This window comes from Poecilia formosa, unplaced genomic scaffold (genome assembly GCF_000485575.1).
Source record: "Poecilia formosa unplaced genomic scaffold, Poecilia_formosa-5.1.2 Scaffold202, whole genome shotgun sequence".
NCBI lineage: Eukaryota > Metazoa > Chordata > Actinopteri > Cyprinodontiformes > Poeciliidae > Poecilia > Poecilia formosa.
In genome coordinates this window covers 917,924-935,350 of record NW_006800141.1, presented here as the reverse complement: position 1 = coordinate 935,350, position 17,427 = coordinate 917,924, and the positions used below count along the sequence as shown (strand labels likewise).

The window sequence follows — 17,427 nt, the reverse complement described above, 5'->3', positions numbered from 1 at the left end:
TATATATATATATATATATATATATATATGCAAACCTTACAATGGCTACTTGTGTATCATATTCTTTTTTTATAGCTAAATATATATATTTAGTGTCTGTTTCTAAATAAAATATGGATTAAAACTGATTACAAATGCAAACATTTTTGTTTAAGCTGTTGAACTTGACATTTTGGATCTTCAATGAGGGTTTTTTTCTTCAAAACCCAAGTATAGAGCCACTTGTTTTTCCTTCAGTAAATACAGCTACATATCACACCATCCTTTTAACGTTAGAAGCCTTGGGTTTGAACCTTTAATCACCTGGCCTAGTTGAAAACTAAACTATAATGTGGCATCTGTTGTCAACATCCCAAGAATTATTTCTTCGATACATCGGCTGACCATCCTGTGCTGAAAGTATAATGCTCTACACAGTGAATGAGTGCCCAAAGTTACAACTAAAAAATATTATAAATAGGGCCCACTCCCCCAACAGCACCAGGCTGTAGAGTCAGCAACAGCTACCATTTGGTTTATGGAAATCAATAAATCTTCATTAGTGCAGACAGAATGTCTGCTTAGCATAGCATGAGATTAGGCAACATTGGTTGCAACACTGTTACACTACTTGTTTGCTTATTTATTTGTTAGTATAGCTGTAAATAAATCTAAGTAAGTAATCTTCAGATTTTAAAGATGCAGATCCACAGCAGCGAGATATTACAAACTCCAAAGTATCGGTTTTGATAATAGGTGTGATTTAAAATATTCCTACGCCATACAGAATAGCATGCAAAGGTTTAAAGCCTCAAAACATGGAGAGATATGAATCCTATTAATATTAGGAAATTAGTTTGAGAGGTTTGCACTAATTTTTCTGACTTTTTTTGTAGTTGATGTAATTGTTGTGAGATTAGTTCACCTATTCAAGCAACAAAACAAGGAACTGTGCGACACTTTAGTGTGCAAATAAGAGCAATTCCATTTTTTCTGCTTTAATAAGGCTTTTATCAATCATCTGATATGTCCAGAAGCTTGGCTCTCACTCAGATTTCCACATCTACCTGCCTCACTCTCTGCCTTGCCAAAATAACTTGCCTGAGGGGAAATTGGGGTTGAAACACTCGGGTTAAAGGTATAATTAAATTCAAACTCAATTGTGGCATGTCCAGCAGTCTGAGAGACGAATTAAAAAGAGGCTGGGGAAACAGAAGGCTCAGGAGAATATTTGAGTTTTCCTATATTATATTTGAATTTCAAAGAGAGTTTCTTTTGCTACAGACTCATTGAATAAAATATTTTCATTCGGCTAGGGTCTGTGCAATGTGATAGGCAGCAGGCATAAATCTGTGCAAGGTAATGTTGATGTGACTTCCATTTTTCATCATAGTCATTTTTATACCAAATCTTTAACCTTCTTTTATTCCAAAATTGTTCCCCTTTTACTCTCTTTGCATAAAAAAAACCTCCACAGTTTCAATGCACTTTTTCCTTTTTTTTTTTTTTTTTTTGTATACGCATAGCCATGGACATGCCTGCAGAATTGACAGCCCTCAACATCACTCCACAAGGTGCCCTGCTGAGGTGGAACCCTCCCCTGTCCAATGTGGACAACTACGTGCTGACCATCACACATAACCAGCGTGAGTTGTCGTCCGCTTGCTTTTATTCGTTTGCTCTCTGTTATTCCCTAAAACTAATAAATTAATAGACGTTGAAAGGCAACAATTCCACAGCTTTTGTCTCTTGCATGACGTACTTGCATCTATTTAAGGTTTTTAATTTTTGGGATGTCTCTTGTGTGACTGCCAAAGTTCAAGACATCAATTTAGAACTTTTCCAAGCTCACATGTGATTGATGTTTTATTTAGTTTTGTGTGATTTATGCGTAGTTAGATGTTTTTCGCACATAATTAAAAAAAAGAACTCAGCCCTCATTTCCCATCTTAGCCTCTAATTAGCAGATCTTCAAATGTTTGAAATGCTCTAAGAATACCACATGCATTATGTATGTTGTAATACTGATATAAATACAGTAATTAGTGGTGTCCCATTCAGATTTTCTGTTTCATTCCTAGTTGGGAACAGTCTCTACTATCCATTTTACTTGACAGTAATAAGATAACTTGTCCCAACTGGAGTTTCTGTAGACTAAACTCAGCTGCATGAAATGTTAAAAGAACAAGTTAACCAAGCCAGAAAGGCTAGAATATGTCCATCATGGGTTTTGTTTTTGATAGTGCTCCGGTAGCAGACAAACATGCAGCCTTGTCGTTGTTTTTTCTAAGACAAATTGCTAAGTTGAAGTCGAACCGCCCAACAAAAGACCAAAGGTTGGATTATTGTAATGCTTTCTATGCTGGACTAGTTAAATCATCTCTGCATCGTCTACAAACTGTGGAAAATGTGGCAGCTCGCTTTTTAACAGGTACTAAATAATGAGAACACATCTCAGATTTCGGTTCGTTTGCTTCCTGTTGGTTTTAGGACTGATTTTAAGATTGTCTTATTTTTAAAATTTTAAACGGATTGGCTGCATCACATCTCAATGATCTTCTTAACACTCACATTCTAGTGAATTTGGTCAGCCAATCGGTTTCTTTTAGATGCTCTGAGATCTGGGTTAAAATTCAGAGGTGATTGTCCTTTTGCAATTTATGCTCCTAAACTTTGGAATTTCATATGCAGAAGACTGAGACAGTAGAGGCTTTTAAATCTTTGCTCAAGACCATTTTTTATCCTTCAGCCTTTGATTTTTGTTATAATGACAGTTTTGGAGCATAGTCTTATTTCACTTAAACCTTATTTTTATATTTATTTTTCTTTAATTGTACAGTATTGACATTGACATTGAGATTAGAGATCCTTTAAGACATTGCAGAGCTGCAGGACCTTTTCTCATTTTGTTTGATTGATGGCTAATTTAAACTTGGTTCAAACAATGCAGTTGTTAAAGAACATGAACTTTGTATGCAGTTCTTGTCTTCTGTGTCCAGATTTGAAATGAAGAGTCAGGTCACTTTTGAACTAATGCTTTGATACGAAAGCAGAAAGAGCTGATGTTCTTTTTAAGCAAGCAAAACACAGATTGGGTAGTTAATTAACTTTTCAGTTAATTTTTGGGACTTCTCTTAATATTTCTACACGATATGGTGGAAAAGTGACTGCAGAGACACTTTGGATTGCTACTCCTTTAAATTTTACATCATTTGGCTGAATAGATACATAAATTTCTTCGTAGGTTAGAAGGCAACCAGATTATATTAGACAAAGAAATGTATCTGATATGAGATAAGAGTATGTGTATGCTGAACAGATATTTGTTTAAAAAAAAAAGCATCAACCAGGATTTGTAAAAGTGCAAAGTAAGGTTTCAACACATTCCCTTGAATGTTAATATGGCCAACCCAGATCAATAAATAAATACTGCACTGAAAATTGCACTGCATTACAAGAAAGATTTGAATCGGCAGGAACACCCACATAAAATCCATAAAAGCAAACCTACATAAATAGCAAAAACTGGTGTGCTCTCCATCACTTTGCGTCACTCTCAGGCACTTGAGTGCCATTAAGCGAAATATGTATTCTCTTATAAAGAAGAAAGCTTATTGCATGTAAGTTTTCATCAATTTTTCTTGCAGTGAAAGATCTTGCATATCAGATTGGTATAAGAAATAGAGAAGTTTGTTATCCATCAAATACCTTGTACAAAATGCTGTAGTACCATACTGTTTTTTGCTAAAGATTTTTTATAGACTCAGTTAAACAAAACAAATACATTGTCAAATGTCTAAGTTCACAAAACACTTACAGTTGTGATAAGAAACTAAAGTACTGCTTGACCAATGATAAAACCAAACATGTTTCCCGTTCTATATGTTAGTCACAAATGCACAGCTGATTGATTCTGATCAGACTTGAGTTATTTCGGAAAGAAGAACGGACAGATATGTTAATTTGTAGACATACAGTTCTGGACATAAAAGACAACTTTTGCTGCTGTAACAGCAGCAAATGCTTGTGCAACAAAGTATTGATTCAAAGTGGTGGGGATACATATGCAATTATTGTCACCTTTTTTTTTTTTTTTAGAAAAAGTCAAAAACAATTTCTTCCAATTCACAATTTACTCAGGATAATAAAAAAGTACTTGATGGCTATGTTTTTTTCTTTCTTTTTTTTTAGTGACAGCAGACACTTTCCTGGTTGAAGGACACAAGCATGAGCACCAGCTGTCCAACCTCAAGCCAAGCACCACCTACTCAGTGGCCCTGTATGCCACCAAAGGACCCCTGACAAGTGGCACTGTGATCACCAACCTTCAGACACGTATGTGTTAAATTTATTTAGCTGGTCTCAGCACAATCGGCTCCACTCTGCCTCCGTGGTTACCAGTGGCGCCTCACAGTGGGACGCCCTCTCTCATTCTGATTCAGTCCATTCTGTGTCAAATTGAGATGTTTCACACTGTTTGCACAAGCTCTCAGTGGGTGCATAATTTAATTCACAGGAAAACTTTTTGCATGAATGAGTACTTTTTTTTTTTAGACATTCATGGAAATCCTTTTTAGTTTTTTGTTTGTTTGTTTGTTTGTTTGTTTCTTAGAAGTCAGCTACTCTTTTTTTATTGTCTCAGATGACATACAACATTATTTTTTTAGATAATATTTCCTGCTCAGATTTAGCCTCAGTTTTGGTTTTATTTGATCGAACCATAACAACATGTTAACTCTTTTTAGACAAAGGTCTTCGTGAGTATGGATGGTATGTGGACAGTTTTTCAACTTTTAACCAAAGTTGCAAATTTTTTAGACTGAAGACATGTTCATATTTTGTCATTTGGGGCTAGCTGAGCATCTATTGATATGGCTTCAATTGTTATTTAATTTCTAGGCATTAGTTTTGACCATTTTTTGAGCTATCAAGATATTATCTATTTCTGCTTATACGACTTTATTTGTTGAAAAAAATCCAACAAAGCCTGCAGTAATTTCCATACTTCCCACATATTTTTCTACTGGAGCGTCTGTCCATCCATTATTTTACATGCTTATCTTTACTGGGATTGGAGAGGTGCTGGAATTTATCTCCAATGGTCTATGGGTGGGAGACGGGGGTTGCCAGTCCATCGCAGTACAACACAGAGAAAGACAGGACAAACAGCCATGCATGCACACACCCACACCAAAGGAGAAATTAGAGAGACCAATTATAGAGACCAATCAACATCCCACTCATGTTTTTTTGACTGTGGGAGGACACCGGAGTACACGGAGAGATGCACAGGGAGAACATGCAGACTCCATGCAGAAATTTGATACAGGACCTTCTTGCTGCAAAGCAACAGTGCTACCAACTGCACCACTGGCATCCCTGTTTTAGAGCATATTGTGATGGACACTGGACAAATGTACAACAAAAAAAAGTCAATTTAGCACAAATGATTTTCTGGACTTCATTAATTTTTCCATCTAGCATTGGATGAAAAAATCTGCACTTTCTGTCTGATTTCTAATCTTTTTACGAGGATCGAAGTGAGTTGAGAGGGTTTGGTGTTCATTCCTCCACATCCTTTCGATCCACTTTCTGACCCAGTCAGCAGAGTGACAGAATTCTCTCACCTAAAGTCCATGGAGATATCACTTCTTATCTGGGTCCTATTCTCTCAGCCAACAGACACGATGAACATCCAGCTTTTTAAATCTCTCTATATTGAATAAGTCTCTTGCGTCTGGCTTGGATTGCTCTGAGGAATAATAGGAGGCAATATGTGTCTGTCCAACAGCCTGGGGTGTTTGGTTTCAGATCCCACCTGGGAGCAAAGCTCAATGTAACAACAGAGTGTGAAAAGTTGTTTGCCGCGTTGGATCATAAGAAGTTTACTTGTGGATGATAAGGAGGCACAGTCAAAAACTCTTCTGCTAAAAAAAAAATAAATAAATAAATGAAGGAGTTTAGTAGAAGGCTGGTAAAAATCAATTAAGACATGCAAGATGATGCTGGCAAATGATATTTGATCATTGGGTGAAAATCTTTCTCTATACTTTATCAAATACCCCTGTTTTCTTTAGAAAGAGACCACAGAAAGAGTAACACATAGACTCTAGAAACACCTAGAGTATCGACTGAAGATCTTCACTGTGAATGCTTGCAGACAATTATTAAAGCAAGGCATTAATTGGAAAGGGTATTCTGTTATAGAAAATAAAAAGGTAAAAATTAGACATACTTGACTGAAGGTCACAGTCAAACAACCATTAGGACTAGATGAAGGTTGGGATTTACCCAAACTGCATTTCTGTTAAATAACAAAATAAATTATTTGTATTTTAATACAAATAATTTATTAAATGTAAAAAAAAATAATGTTTTATATAATAAATGAATATCAATAAGACTGATAAAAGTCTTACAAAAATATGAATTTGACAAAAATATTAAGAAGATCGATGACAGCATTTCAAACATGGTGGTCTGCCCTTGTTGAACTCAGGCTATGCTGCTACCTAAATTCCAATTTCATGTATTTTTTCAGTCCAGCTTTTTCCAATCACTTTCCCATTCTCGACACCAAGCCACATATGGCAAGTGTTGCATCATGACTCCAGTAGACTTGAAAGCAAACATGTTGACATGGTGAGACACATTCTGAAAGCTTGTTTCACTTCAAACTTTTCTTCTTTCACTTGCATCCGTAACTTTATCTGCCAGCTTATTGGGAACAGAATACAATTAAAGTAATTGTTACTTGCTCCAGCTCTGAAAACATTTCTTTTTCTTGAGTTATTGTGAGGAAAACAAAACATTCATCCAGCATGAGAGTTTTTAATCCCTCATGGAGCAACAGTAGCTTCCTCTTTAATAAGAAACAAGCGCTAGGAAGGCTGCATGGACTTTTAGTTATTCATTTGGTTTAAAAAGGCACAGTATTCATCTTACTATGTTATAATGTGAACAAAGTATTAGTTCAAGTCAGCCTGGTGCATATTCAGCAGTAAACGGGACTGGAAGACACATTAAATTGAATCTTTTGTGCTAGTGTGTTTGCACATTTCTCAAAATGATTTTTCAGATAAAATTATATAATTGTAATGAATAGAAACCATGTACATGGTTTCAACTAAGTTAATGAAAATGTGTAACCGTGTGATCGTAAAAGAGATCATTACTTCCTCTATGTGCACTAACCTAATCATCTGTTTTTGCTGATAAACTGTCAAAATACATTGCTTAGGGTTCCATCTTCATTTTTTATTTATTTTTTTTTTATGTGGAAATCTTCAAATTTTTGCGAATTCTGCATTATTTTTGCCTAAAAATGTCCCAGATGTCTAAGACGACAGATCTTCTCCTGGAGGAACAGCCACAGTGTGAGCATGGTTAGATACCCCATATTTTAATGAATTGGAACGTTTTTTGTAAAATAGCAAAAAACTTCAAAACACCTAGTGAGGAAAAAGCGACTAAGCGTGTTTGGACAATTCATGTCAATAACACTTCCTGGATCTATTTTTTTCATATTTCTTAGAGTCTTTTAATCTCGTCTTTACCAACCAATACAATGTGCACATGTAACAAAATTTGGAAGGTAACTATAAATATACAGGGTGTCTATATATCTTGTTTTTCCGCCAGGCCATCTCTATGTTTTTAGTTGTGTCCCATTACTAATAAAATGCCAGTCCATACGTTGAACTTTGATGCTGTGTCTGTCTGGAGTTATATTTCAATATTAAATCTACTCCTGCTTGGTTATAATTTATTACAGGGAAGGAGATCTCGAATCAAAGTTATTTTCTCATGGTCAGTGCAATGTATTTAAAAGATCTCTGCAAATGCCAGTGATAGCTGCCCAAGCTAAAAGGTCAGCAAAAGTTTCACTTGTGAAACTTTAAAATTTTCTCCTAGGAATAAGTGACATTTCCACAAAGTCACAGAGAAAGAAGTGGAGGAAAAAAAAGAAAAAAAAAAGGCCAATCGCACCCCTTCGCTTTTATTTATTTATTTATTAGTGATGGAGTTCTTTGTAGATCCCCAAACCTCTTAGACACAGCTGAGAGTGGTTTTGTTGTCTGGCCCGTACGCCTCAAGAGCTCAGCATAGAGTAAGACAGCATGCCTCCCGGAAGGCTGATATTTAAGCTCTCAGGGTGGAAAATAGCAGACTTTGCTGCAGGTGTCTCGGGAAGTATTTTTGACTGGAGTAGCAGGACGTTTTCTCTCATGTGCCTCAGTCAGCTTGTTGAGTAGTTATTGGTATGGCGATGAAGCAGCTATAATCCTTGCTTGGGGCACCTTCCCACAGTCCTCCTGGATTGCTGTACACCAAGTGTTAAGAGCTGCTAGTACATAACCACAATCTTACATTTTCAGGCAAAGGGTGCATTTCTGACTAGTTGCATGCTTGCTTTCAGCTTCACACAAAGTTTTGCTAGTTTTCAAACTGCTTGCATCCCCAGTTGTTCATATTTTAACTTAGATTTTCTTGTCTTATCTAGATTCATGTCATTATTATACCTCTAGATACTTCTTGCACACCTCTACTGATGTGCTCATTTGTAGTTGGTGGTGAAATAACACCATGAGGAGAAGTCGGTTTGTCCAATATACCCTGTAGTCTCCTTTAGTCTAAATTATGCAGATGATGAAGATGCTATCCATATAAAGTTCTGGATAACTTTTCAAAGCAATCACTTTTCACCAATGGGAAAAAAAAAATAGCCTTTTTTAATTCTGAACTGGGGGCTCATTGGGAAGGTTTTTTTTTCCAAATTTTTATTAGGAAAACCAGTGTTGAAGAACTCAGGAGAAGAATCGATGAGACATGTACTGTGAAGAGATCAAATGGCACTTAAAAATAACTTGTCGAGAAGAGTGTCAAAATTTGCTGTGGTTCTCAAAATGGAGAAAGAAGAGCAAAAAATCAATTTGTTCTTTGACTGTGAAAGGCACCTTATCAGAGGGCCACCAGCAAGTCATGTTCAGTGTTTGGATGCAATAAAAAATGTGTCAAATTAATTAAATTATTTGTAACTAGTTGGTAAAGGTTAACTGCAGTTTTTGAAAAAAAATAAAAATAAATAAATAAATAAATAAATAAACTAATGTTTAAATTAGCAAGGTTCTTTTCAGATTTTTAAATAAATTTTAGTATATCACTGAATGAAGCAAATAAAATTTGCATTATGATGATGTACCAGTGTGGCTTTGTTTCATGTAGTAATAATATCCAGATACAGTTCAGATGAAAGTGTCATGCTACATGTTAACTATAGCAGCTTTACTGTTCATACTTCTTGAAATTATGAAACAAATTGGTAAATATTTAGATAATTCTATATTTTATGGAACAGTTTTCCTGTTGAGCAGTTCTACATTCACAAGTGTTAAACCCATATCTGTGTAACGCTTACATTTTTACATGCACATTACACTGCAGAACTCTACTGGGCAATGATGATGCTACCCTGTCCTCAACTACCTGACAATTCTGGCTGCCTTTAATCTTCATATCAAGGAATCCTTAATATTTTAAGATATTTTCATTCAGTGTTTTTTTTCTCTTCTTCTTCTATTGCACACTCAACATAGCATTTTAGGAGAAACATTAATTAGCCTCCTTTACATGAAGTTTATTTTTGCTACAATGCCTTTCTACCCAATCCAAACACTGGATCAATAACCAAAAGGCTGAAATAAGGCCTTTTGGCCTTATTTCAGCATGATTTCAGTTCTGGACTGAAATCATGCTGGCATGGCAACACGGATATGCTGTGATGCTCAGCTGTTAGTCTGCACACCTTAGATAGACCATGACACCACAAATGTTCTCTGGCAATAGGATTGAAAGGTAAAAGTTCTGTAGTAAAAAAAAAAAAAAATACCTTTACGTTTTTCTCTAAGAAATGGTGCTCCATTAAATGGACGGAGCCTGTTGCTGAGGTTGGAGACCTTGTCCTGTTAGGCGACGGGGCCTGGATAATACCCGTGTTAAACGGACGGCGGAGTCCGGCAACGACAGGCGCTTAAATTCCGTAACAAAAGTATGTTTTTATCTTTTCTTTTTTTTAATCTTTTTCGTTTTTTTCTTTTTCCAAAATCTCTTTCTCTTTCTTACTGTTTATTCAATGTCACATGCTGTTTTTATTTTGTTTTTTTTAATTATGTAAAACACCTTGAAATGCCTTGCTGCTGAAATGTGCTATGCAAATAAAATTTGATTGATTAAAACTATAATTAAAGCAATGCAGCTCTAATCATTTCCCATCACCACACCAGGGTGAGGTGCAGCTCACAGATCCTTCTGCAACCCATGAACTTGCATCTGATCTTTTCTCTTTTGTACTAGATTAACCAGCATGTGTTCTTACATTTACCATATAAAATTTAGGTAGCAAGTAATCAAATGCACACTCCCTCATGAAAACCTCCCATCACCATGCTGGCTCCACTCTTAGCGCAATTAAACATGTTACTATACGCTTTGGTTTTCTCAAAATAATCAATTCAATTTAGACATTAGAGTTCCAGCCTTACATTTTGTTTTTGAAACTATATACCTTAATGCACTGAAACAAGTTTTTCTCATAGTGGTAGACATAGATGGAGTAATTTACGTTCTTGTCCATAAATACATGTACATAATATGAATCGAGGTTTTTATGTCTCACTTCACTTGTTTTCCTGACATAGCAACACTTCATGCTGGAAAAAAAAAAAAGACTTTCTTGAAATAATCAGCCAGATTCCAGGTGATAATGTAATTAATGTAACGTGTTTTCTCAGTCTCCAATCACTTGTAGATAGTAGTTCTGAGAAATTACGTACTGGGCTCAGTCAGCCTAATCATTGTTGCTATATTTTTCCACACTACTTATATATTTGGTTAGTTTTTCATTAGTTTTTCAAAGTAGCCAGATTGCAAGAGCGCTTGTATCATGTTATCCATCATCACTGTATTTTCATCACTTTAATTCATATTTTATTTTCTTTAATTACCTGCAGGAAGTAAATTAATCTTGTATACATTGTGAATACATTTCCATTTACTTAGAAGAGGTCCCAGAGATGCCACTTAAAAAAAATATATCTTTGTCCATCTTATATCATTACAGCAATTTACTGCAAATAGAGCTGCTTTTCCATCTGCTGCTTTATATTTGTGGGGTTTTTTTTTCTTCCTCTAATGTTGTTGGCGTATTTAATGGATCATCAGATGTAGCCAAACCCATTCATCTCAGTGTTATTGTTCAAATCTCATGCTTGAATAAGACGGTGTCGGAGTTGACACCTGCTCACCTGTGCTTTGCGCAAAGGTTTTATTGTGGGCGAATGAAATAGAGGTGCCAGACTTAATTGGAGAATGAAGAGGAAGGAAGAATAGAGACTGTTGTCCACATAATCCTCACCATCTGTGTTCATCAACACGAATGTTTGATGAGAATAACATACGGGGTCTTTTCACTGTTGGCCACGATAGACTAGAACTGTGGTTCTAAAAGCCGCAGCAGGGAGTTCTGAAAACACTGTGGACTAAGTATTAAAATGTGAACAAGCACGCCCTATCTGTCCCTTCTCCATGCATCCTCTCTGCTCTGCTACAGCTCTCCCTCAAAAGCTGCTCCTCCACGACCGAACCTGCAAAGAACTTGAGAAATTGTTTGTTTTCCCGTAATGTTGTTTCTAAACCATTAGCACAGCAAAAACTCACGCGCACTCTTGAGCTTGAAGAACGGTATGTGCTGTGTGGGGGAAGGGCAACAGCAGCATTTACTCGAGCATGATTGACATCCTGACTCAGTAGAGTATTTTTGCAAATGGCAGTAGGACCGAGGAGCCACAGGAGCTTGATTTTTTTTATTTTTATTTTTTTCAAAGATTGTCTACCTCATATCTTACTGTAAGGACATAGTGATAGTTGTAACAAAAATACAACTTTATGACTGTTAAGTACTGCAGCTTTGAACCAGGCCTGGATTGGCTAATTGGCAGAGCTGATACATTTCCCAGTGGGCCGGCCAAATATTTGGACTGCAAAGCTGTTTGAATGTGAACTGGAGGTGTGACTGAAACATTATTTCTTTTTGTTTGTTTGTTTTGCTGAAGAAAAATGTTGGCCTGGGTAGGAAAATTTAATGAGGCAACATTATAAACTACTCTACCAACAGAGGATTAGGTTATGACAAAGAAACAAACACAAAAGAGGGTAGAAAGAGAAAGATGAGGAAGATCTACAGGCAAAACGAGAAGAAAGTGTACTTTTACTCCAGTTCCTTAAAGATGTGACAGAGAGGAAAAGACAACAAACTTTAACACAGTGTGCAGGTTGCTGCTTTATCTGATCCCATCACACCTAAAACACCTTTTGTTTTCTCTTTCTCACTTAATCTTTACACAGTTTTCACAGCTGCCTTTCATTACAGTTGAGAAAATACGTTCCGCATCCATATGGAAGTTATCAGCGTTGGTCCATGCTGTTAATTACAGAGCTGTCATTGATCACAGCAGCAGTGTGTACTCACCTCAGTACTTAATTCACCAAAAGGTGGTGCTTCCAATGGTGTGAATTTCCTTTGTGTTTATACTCTTTAATGAGGCGTACAGGTTTGATTTTAGGTCAGTCTTTAAACTAAAGTGTAATTCTCCTGTTCTTACAGAGGAGGTACTAAATATAGAAGCCACAGTCTGTTACTAAACAGTGAATGAAGGAGACGAAAGCAAACATCAAAACCCAGAAGGTGTGTTTAAGAAAGGGACAGCAATGTATATAATATCTTCACTACATTTTCACCTCTGCATTTTATTTGTATTGATGCCCCTTCCTCCTCAGACTGAGCTCTTTCGGGTGACTTACTGATGATGCGCCCTAGAGTCATGATGTAACTCCAGGAAACAGATTTTGTGTATAGAGGGTCATTTAATTTTTTTTTTGTCATACAATAAAATGCAGTTACAGCTTGTCAATGCTTTCGGTGCTGTGCCGGTATATCTCACGTTGACTCTTGCAGGGTGATGTAAGGTGGGGAAATTGATGCAAGCTTGCTTTTTTATGTGGTTTAAGTACCAACAAAGGCTCTGTAATCAGGGCTTGTTCCAAAGTGTATAGGGACAAAGAAATTATACACGAATTGCGTGATGTAACATGCAGTAAAACTTTGGTGGGCTTTCTTATTAACGGCTCGGATGCTTGGGAGGCTATGATTTGTCTCTGGTAAAACAGAAAAGTGCCTTGCTGCTGTTTGTACAAGTTCCTGTGGGGTTTTAAGATTACTGACATGGTGATTTTGCTTCTCTTGAAGTTGCCCTGCAGTGTGGTTGTTCATGTTGTCACCTTTTTTCTTCTTTTTCTGCTTTGAGAAAGACATGCTTCATTCATGAGTATTTTTGCTTTCATCGCTACTATCACGACAAAGTAAAAAGAAAAAATTAAATAAATCTCATTATGGAATATTTTCATTGTCAGTGTTTGTAAGGTGTAATATATACAGTTGAAATTAGATATTCACATACAATTTATAAAAAGATACGTTTTGTTGTTTTTTCCTCTTACTGTCTGACATCCAGCTAAACATGTTCAGTTTTTTGTCCATTAGGTTGTCTCAAATAATGTTTGGTTTTAATTTCCTAAACTAATAGGTTGGAAAATGTTTTCATCTTTTTAAAATAATTACTTTCTTCCTATTTAGACATTTAAATACACAATTGACATACCTATAATAGGGCCATGATGGCCTTGCAAGATTTGAAATGGTTAATTCACAATAGCTGAGTTTCATATCCACATAAGGCTACATGTAAAAGCACTCCGACATGGAGGAGTGCTTTATCAAAAAGCAAACAAACAGTGAGACCTTGTTTATATGTCAGAATTTAAATCCGACATAATTGGCTTCATTAGCTGAATGTGACATGATTTTTTATTATTATTATTATTCAGAAACTATGGTTTGTAACCTTTTTGAGTGGACCATTAAACCAGCTTATTTTAATGCGTTAGGTATTTGTCTTTAAATTTTATCAGGGGGATTCGAATGTTCAGTAGCTCATTAACATGTTGACATTTTCTCCAACACGTTATGGGTTTCAGCATTAAGTTTTAAGCATTTTGCCCCTATAAAGAATAAAGAATCTGGAACGGAGGAACGTTAACCTTTTCACATAATCATTATAGCATGTCTGAACTGCACTTCTCGAGTGTTTTAAAAGTTGTAAGCATATTTTTACTCCTGTCTTTACAAAAAGTGCTAATATGACTTTTCCTTCATGAACTATTCCTCAAAAGTAAAGTCATTTTCTTCCTCTGCTTTTGGCAGCCATGGATGCACCTGTGAACCTGACGGCCAGTGAAGTGAACCACCGCAGCGGTCTCATTTCCTGGCAGCCGCCAATCGCAGAAATAGACAACTACATGCTCACTTACAAAACTCCTGATGGCAGCCGGAAAGTAAGTGATATTCTATGGTTCTTCTATACATAGGTGACAGCCTAATATGCTGTATGTCCATTATCATTAACACCTGAGGACAAGACGGCGTGTTCAAGTTCAGCGGTTCTGTGCAGTCACCAGTAAGAATGTAGCTAGAGCTTTTTTTGAAGGAAAGTAGAAAGTAATTATTTGCCAATATTAAAGGATATCTAAAATAAAGACCCAATTATTTAATTTATTCTGTTATTTTCTATGCATTTACATAGAATTTGGGTAGGATTGAAAATCCAAAGTGGCTGTTTTTACAATTATACATTAGAGAATATGCATTGTATCTTTCACTCAGGCTGTATATGAGCCGTTCATCAACACTGACAGATTGTTTCACACCAGCCACATGATAAAATTGCCTTTCCGTTAGAAGTATCACCCTAATGTGCCTCAGTAGAAACATTGTTTATTTTGATTAAGGGTTTTGATGTGACTGAGTGATTGTAACGAAGTGCGTTAAGGGAGAACTGTGTGCTGAAATCCACATGCAGAGACCTGCTGTGGCGATGAGCCACAACAAGTCTACCTGTTTCTGAGCACACACATTAACACAGTGACCTTGTAAGGGAACCATTAGCCATGTGGTTGCTCACTGGGGAGCACTAATACACAGGAAATGCAAAAGTAAACTTTCAAATGATTACTTTAAAATTCTGTTTTCAAAGCGAAAATATTAGCATTTCCCAGTTGCTGCCTTTTCCTCTCTGCAGGGTCATGTTTGTATTGAAGGAGAATAGCAAATGATGTATGCCCATTCCACACTTTTATATGCACTTCAGTCTTAATTTAAAACATTTAAACTGCCTTTCCTTGTACAAAAGACGCTGTAACATGCTCACTTGCAAGCTAAAAGCAAATATTAATTTTAAGCTTTGAAATTTTTAGGGTAGTAGTAACATTTTCAGTCATTTTCAATACATGCAAGCAAAATGGTAAACTTTATTTAATCTAAATTTAAACACATGTTCTATCTGTTCTATCACAAACCGTTCCATACATTAAAATAATGAAATGAAAAAAAAAGTATTTTTGACTACTTGTTTTAGGGTTTAGTTTCCAAAAGTAAAAAAATAAAAATTCTATATTTTATTTGAGTACTTTTATTTACTTATGTTGAAATATCCCAATGGAAGCTTTGTGAGAGAGCATGGCATGGTGTACCCTATTAAACATCAAAAATTTTAAAATATCTTGTGACCTCTGCCTAAAATAAGATGTTGGTTTTGTCACTAGTTGTTTCAGGATATTGAGTCAAAGCAAATGAACACGTTGGCTCACTAGGCTGGACATCAGCTGCCTTCTGCTGCCAACTTGGTCCATCCGGCTGTTCACTGTATTTCACTTACTACTAAAACCAGAAATATACATTCACCAATTAAAAAGACATACACACATTTCTTTTCTCACTGTCTTAGGTTGAATCAGACCAAACTTCTCTTGTTTTAGGTTAATTAAAATTACCTAAATTATTTATATTTTCTAAATGCCAGAAACTGATTTTTCTGTAGCTTTCTTTGAATTCAGCAGTTTACATACATTTGGTCAGTACAAGAAATAATTGTCTTTTGAACTGTATGACTTGGGTCAAACTTTTGGGTTTCCTTCCACAAGCTTCTCACAGTACTTTGCTGGAGTTCTGACCCATTCCTCCTAACAAAACTGGGATTCACCATACGATTGAGATGACTTCTTTCTGGTGGTCACGCCAAACATCGAGTTTGTTGTCCTTAGCCACTTTATAACCACTTTGGTTGTATGCTTAGTGTTATTATCTCTTTGGTCTTTAATCTCCTGACTGATGTCTTTAGATGTGACATCAACATTTCCACATAATGTCCTTTCCTCATAATGCCATATTTTATGAAATGTACAGGTTTCTCCTACAGCAAAACAGCCCACGACATGATGCTGCCACCCCCATACTTCACATTTAAGATGGTGGCTTACAAGCATCTCTCTTTGTAACAATGGTCATTATGGCCATCGGATCAGAGGACATGTCTCCAAAACAGAAGGTCTTTGTCCCTTTATGCATTTACAAACTCGAATCCAGCTGTCTTTATATATATATGTATATATATATTTTTTTTTTTGTATGAATGGACCTGGAAAGAGGATCTGAGAGAGACAATAATCATTCATTATACAAGCTTCTGACTTTGAAGATATTAAAAATAATTAATTTATATCTTGTCTCTCCTTTTTGTGGCATTTTGCAAATAGAGATAATTTTGGTAATTCTAGCTGACCTAAAACAAGAGAAATCTGGTCTGATTTTCCTTCAGCAGTGAGGAAAAATGTGTGTTTTTATTCAGACTATGTAAACATCTGGTTTCAACTGTATCTGAGATGGGTCCCGAGGGTAACAGGCCTATGAGGGAAACTTAGACATTCATCTCCCCAGCGACTTTCTCCAGGTCATTGTGGAGGATTTAAAATAATTCCCAGGCTAGCAGAAATATACAGTCTCTACAGTCTCTCCTTAAGGGCTTTAGGGCTTGGCAGTAGTATTCATGCTACTTCCAGCTCTGGATCCCACTGAGATTTGAAGTTTTGGCTTCTAATGAGGACATAAAACAGAAGATAGTTGACACTCTTTTCATCCTCAAATGCAAATTAACCAAACTATTTGCACCTTCCTTTGGACTACAGTTATTTAAATAACTGCACAGAATTTATGTTGACATTTCGGCCTTTTATTTTATATTTTATATTTTATATTTTGGGGAGTCTACATGCCACTTTGCTGCTGTAGCACCATAATTTCCCTTTTATGAAATTTCGATTCTGCTCTCTGTCTGCTCAGAAGAAACATGGAAGCAAGAAAGAAGAAATAAATTGATTTGTTATTGCAGTTTTTCTAACCTTGTTGTTCCTGAAGGTCAAATTGTTCACAATGAAAAAAAAAAAAAGGAAATTTCTTCATAATTCATTTAAACAAGCATTGATGTTGATGTTCTCCTGCTA

The 17,427-nt window shown here is 36.0% G+C and overlaps 1 protein-coding gene across 8 annotated transcripts in view; it reads left to right on the top strand.

Annotated features, from left to right (window-relative positions):
• Positions 1-17,427, top strand: part of tnr (tenascin R (restrictin, janusin)) — a 174,691-nt gene that overhangs the window by 141,483 nt on the left and 15,781 nt on the right. For all 8 annotated transcript variants that reach the window (XM_016679108.1, XM_016679106.1, XM_016679107.1 and 5 more), the window contains 3 exons: positions 1,506-1,625; positions 4,171-4,314; positions 14,297-14,427. In XM_016679108.1, coding sequence (XP_016534594.1) covers positions 1,506-1,625; positions 4,171-4,314; positions 14,297-14,427 — 395 coding nt within the window. The remainder of the gene's footprint in view (positions 1-1,505; positions 1,626-4,170; positions 4,315-14,296; positions 14,428-17,427) is intronic.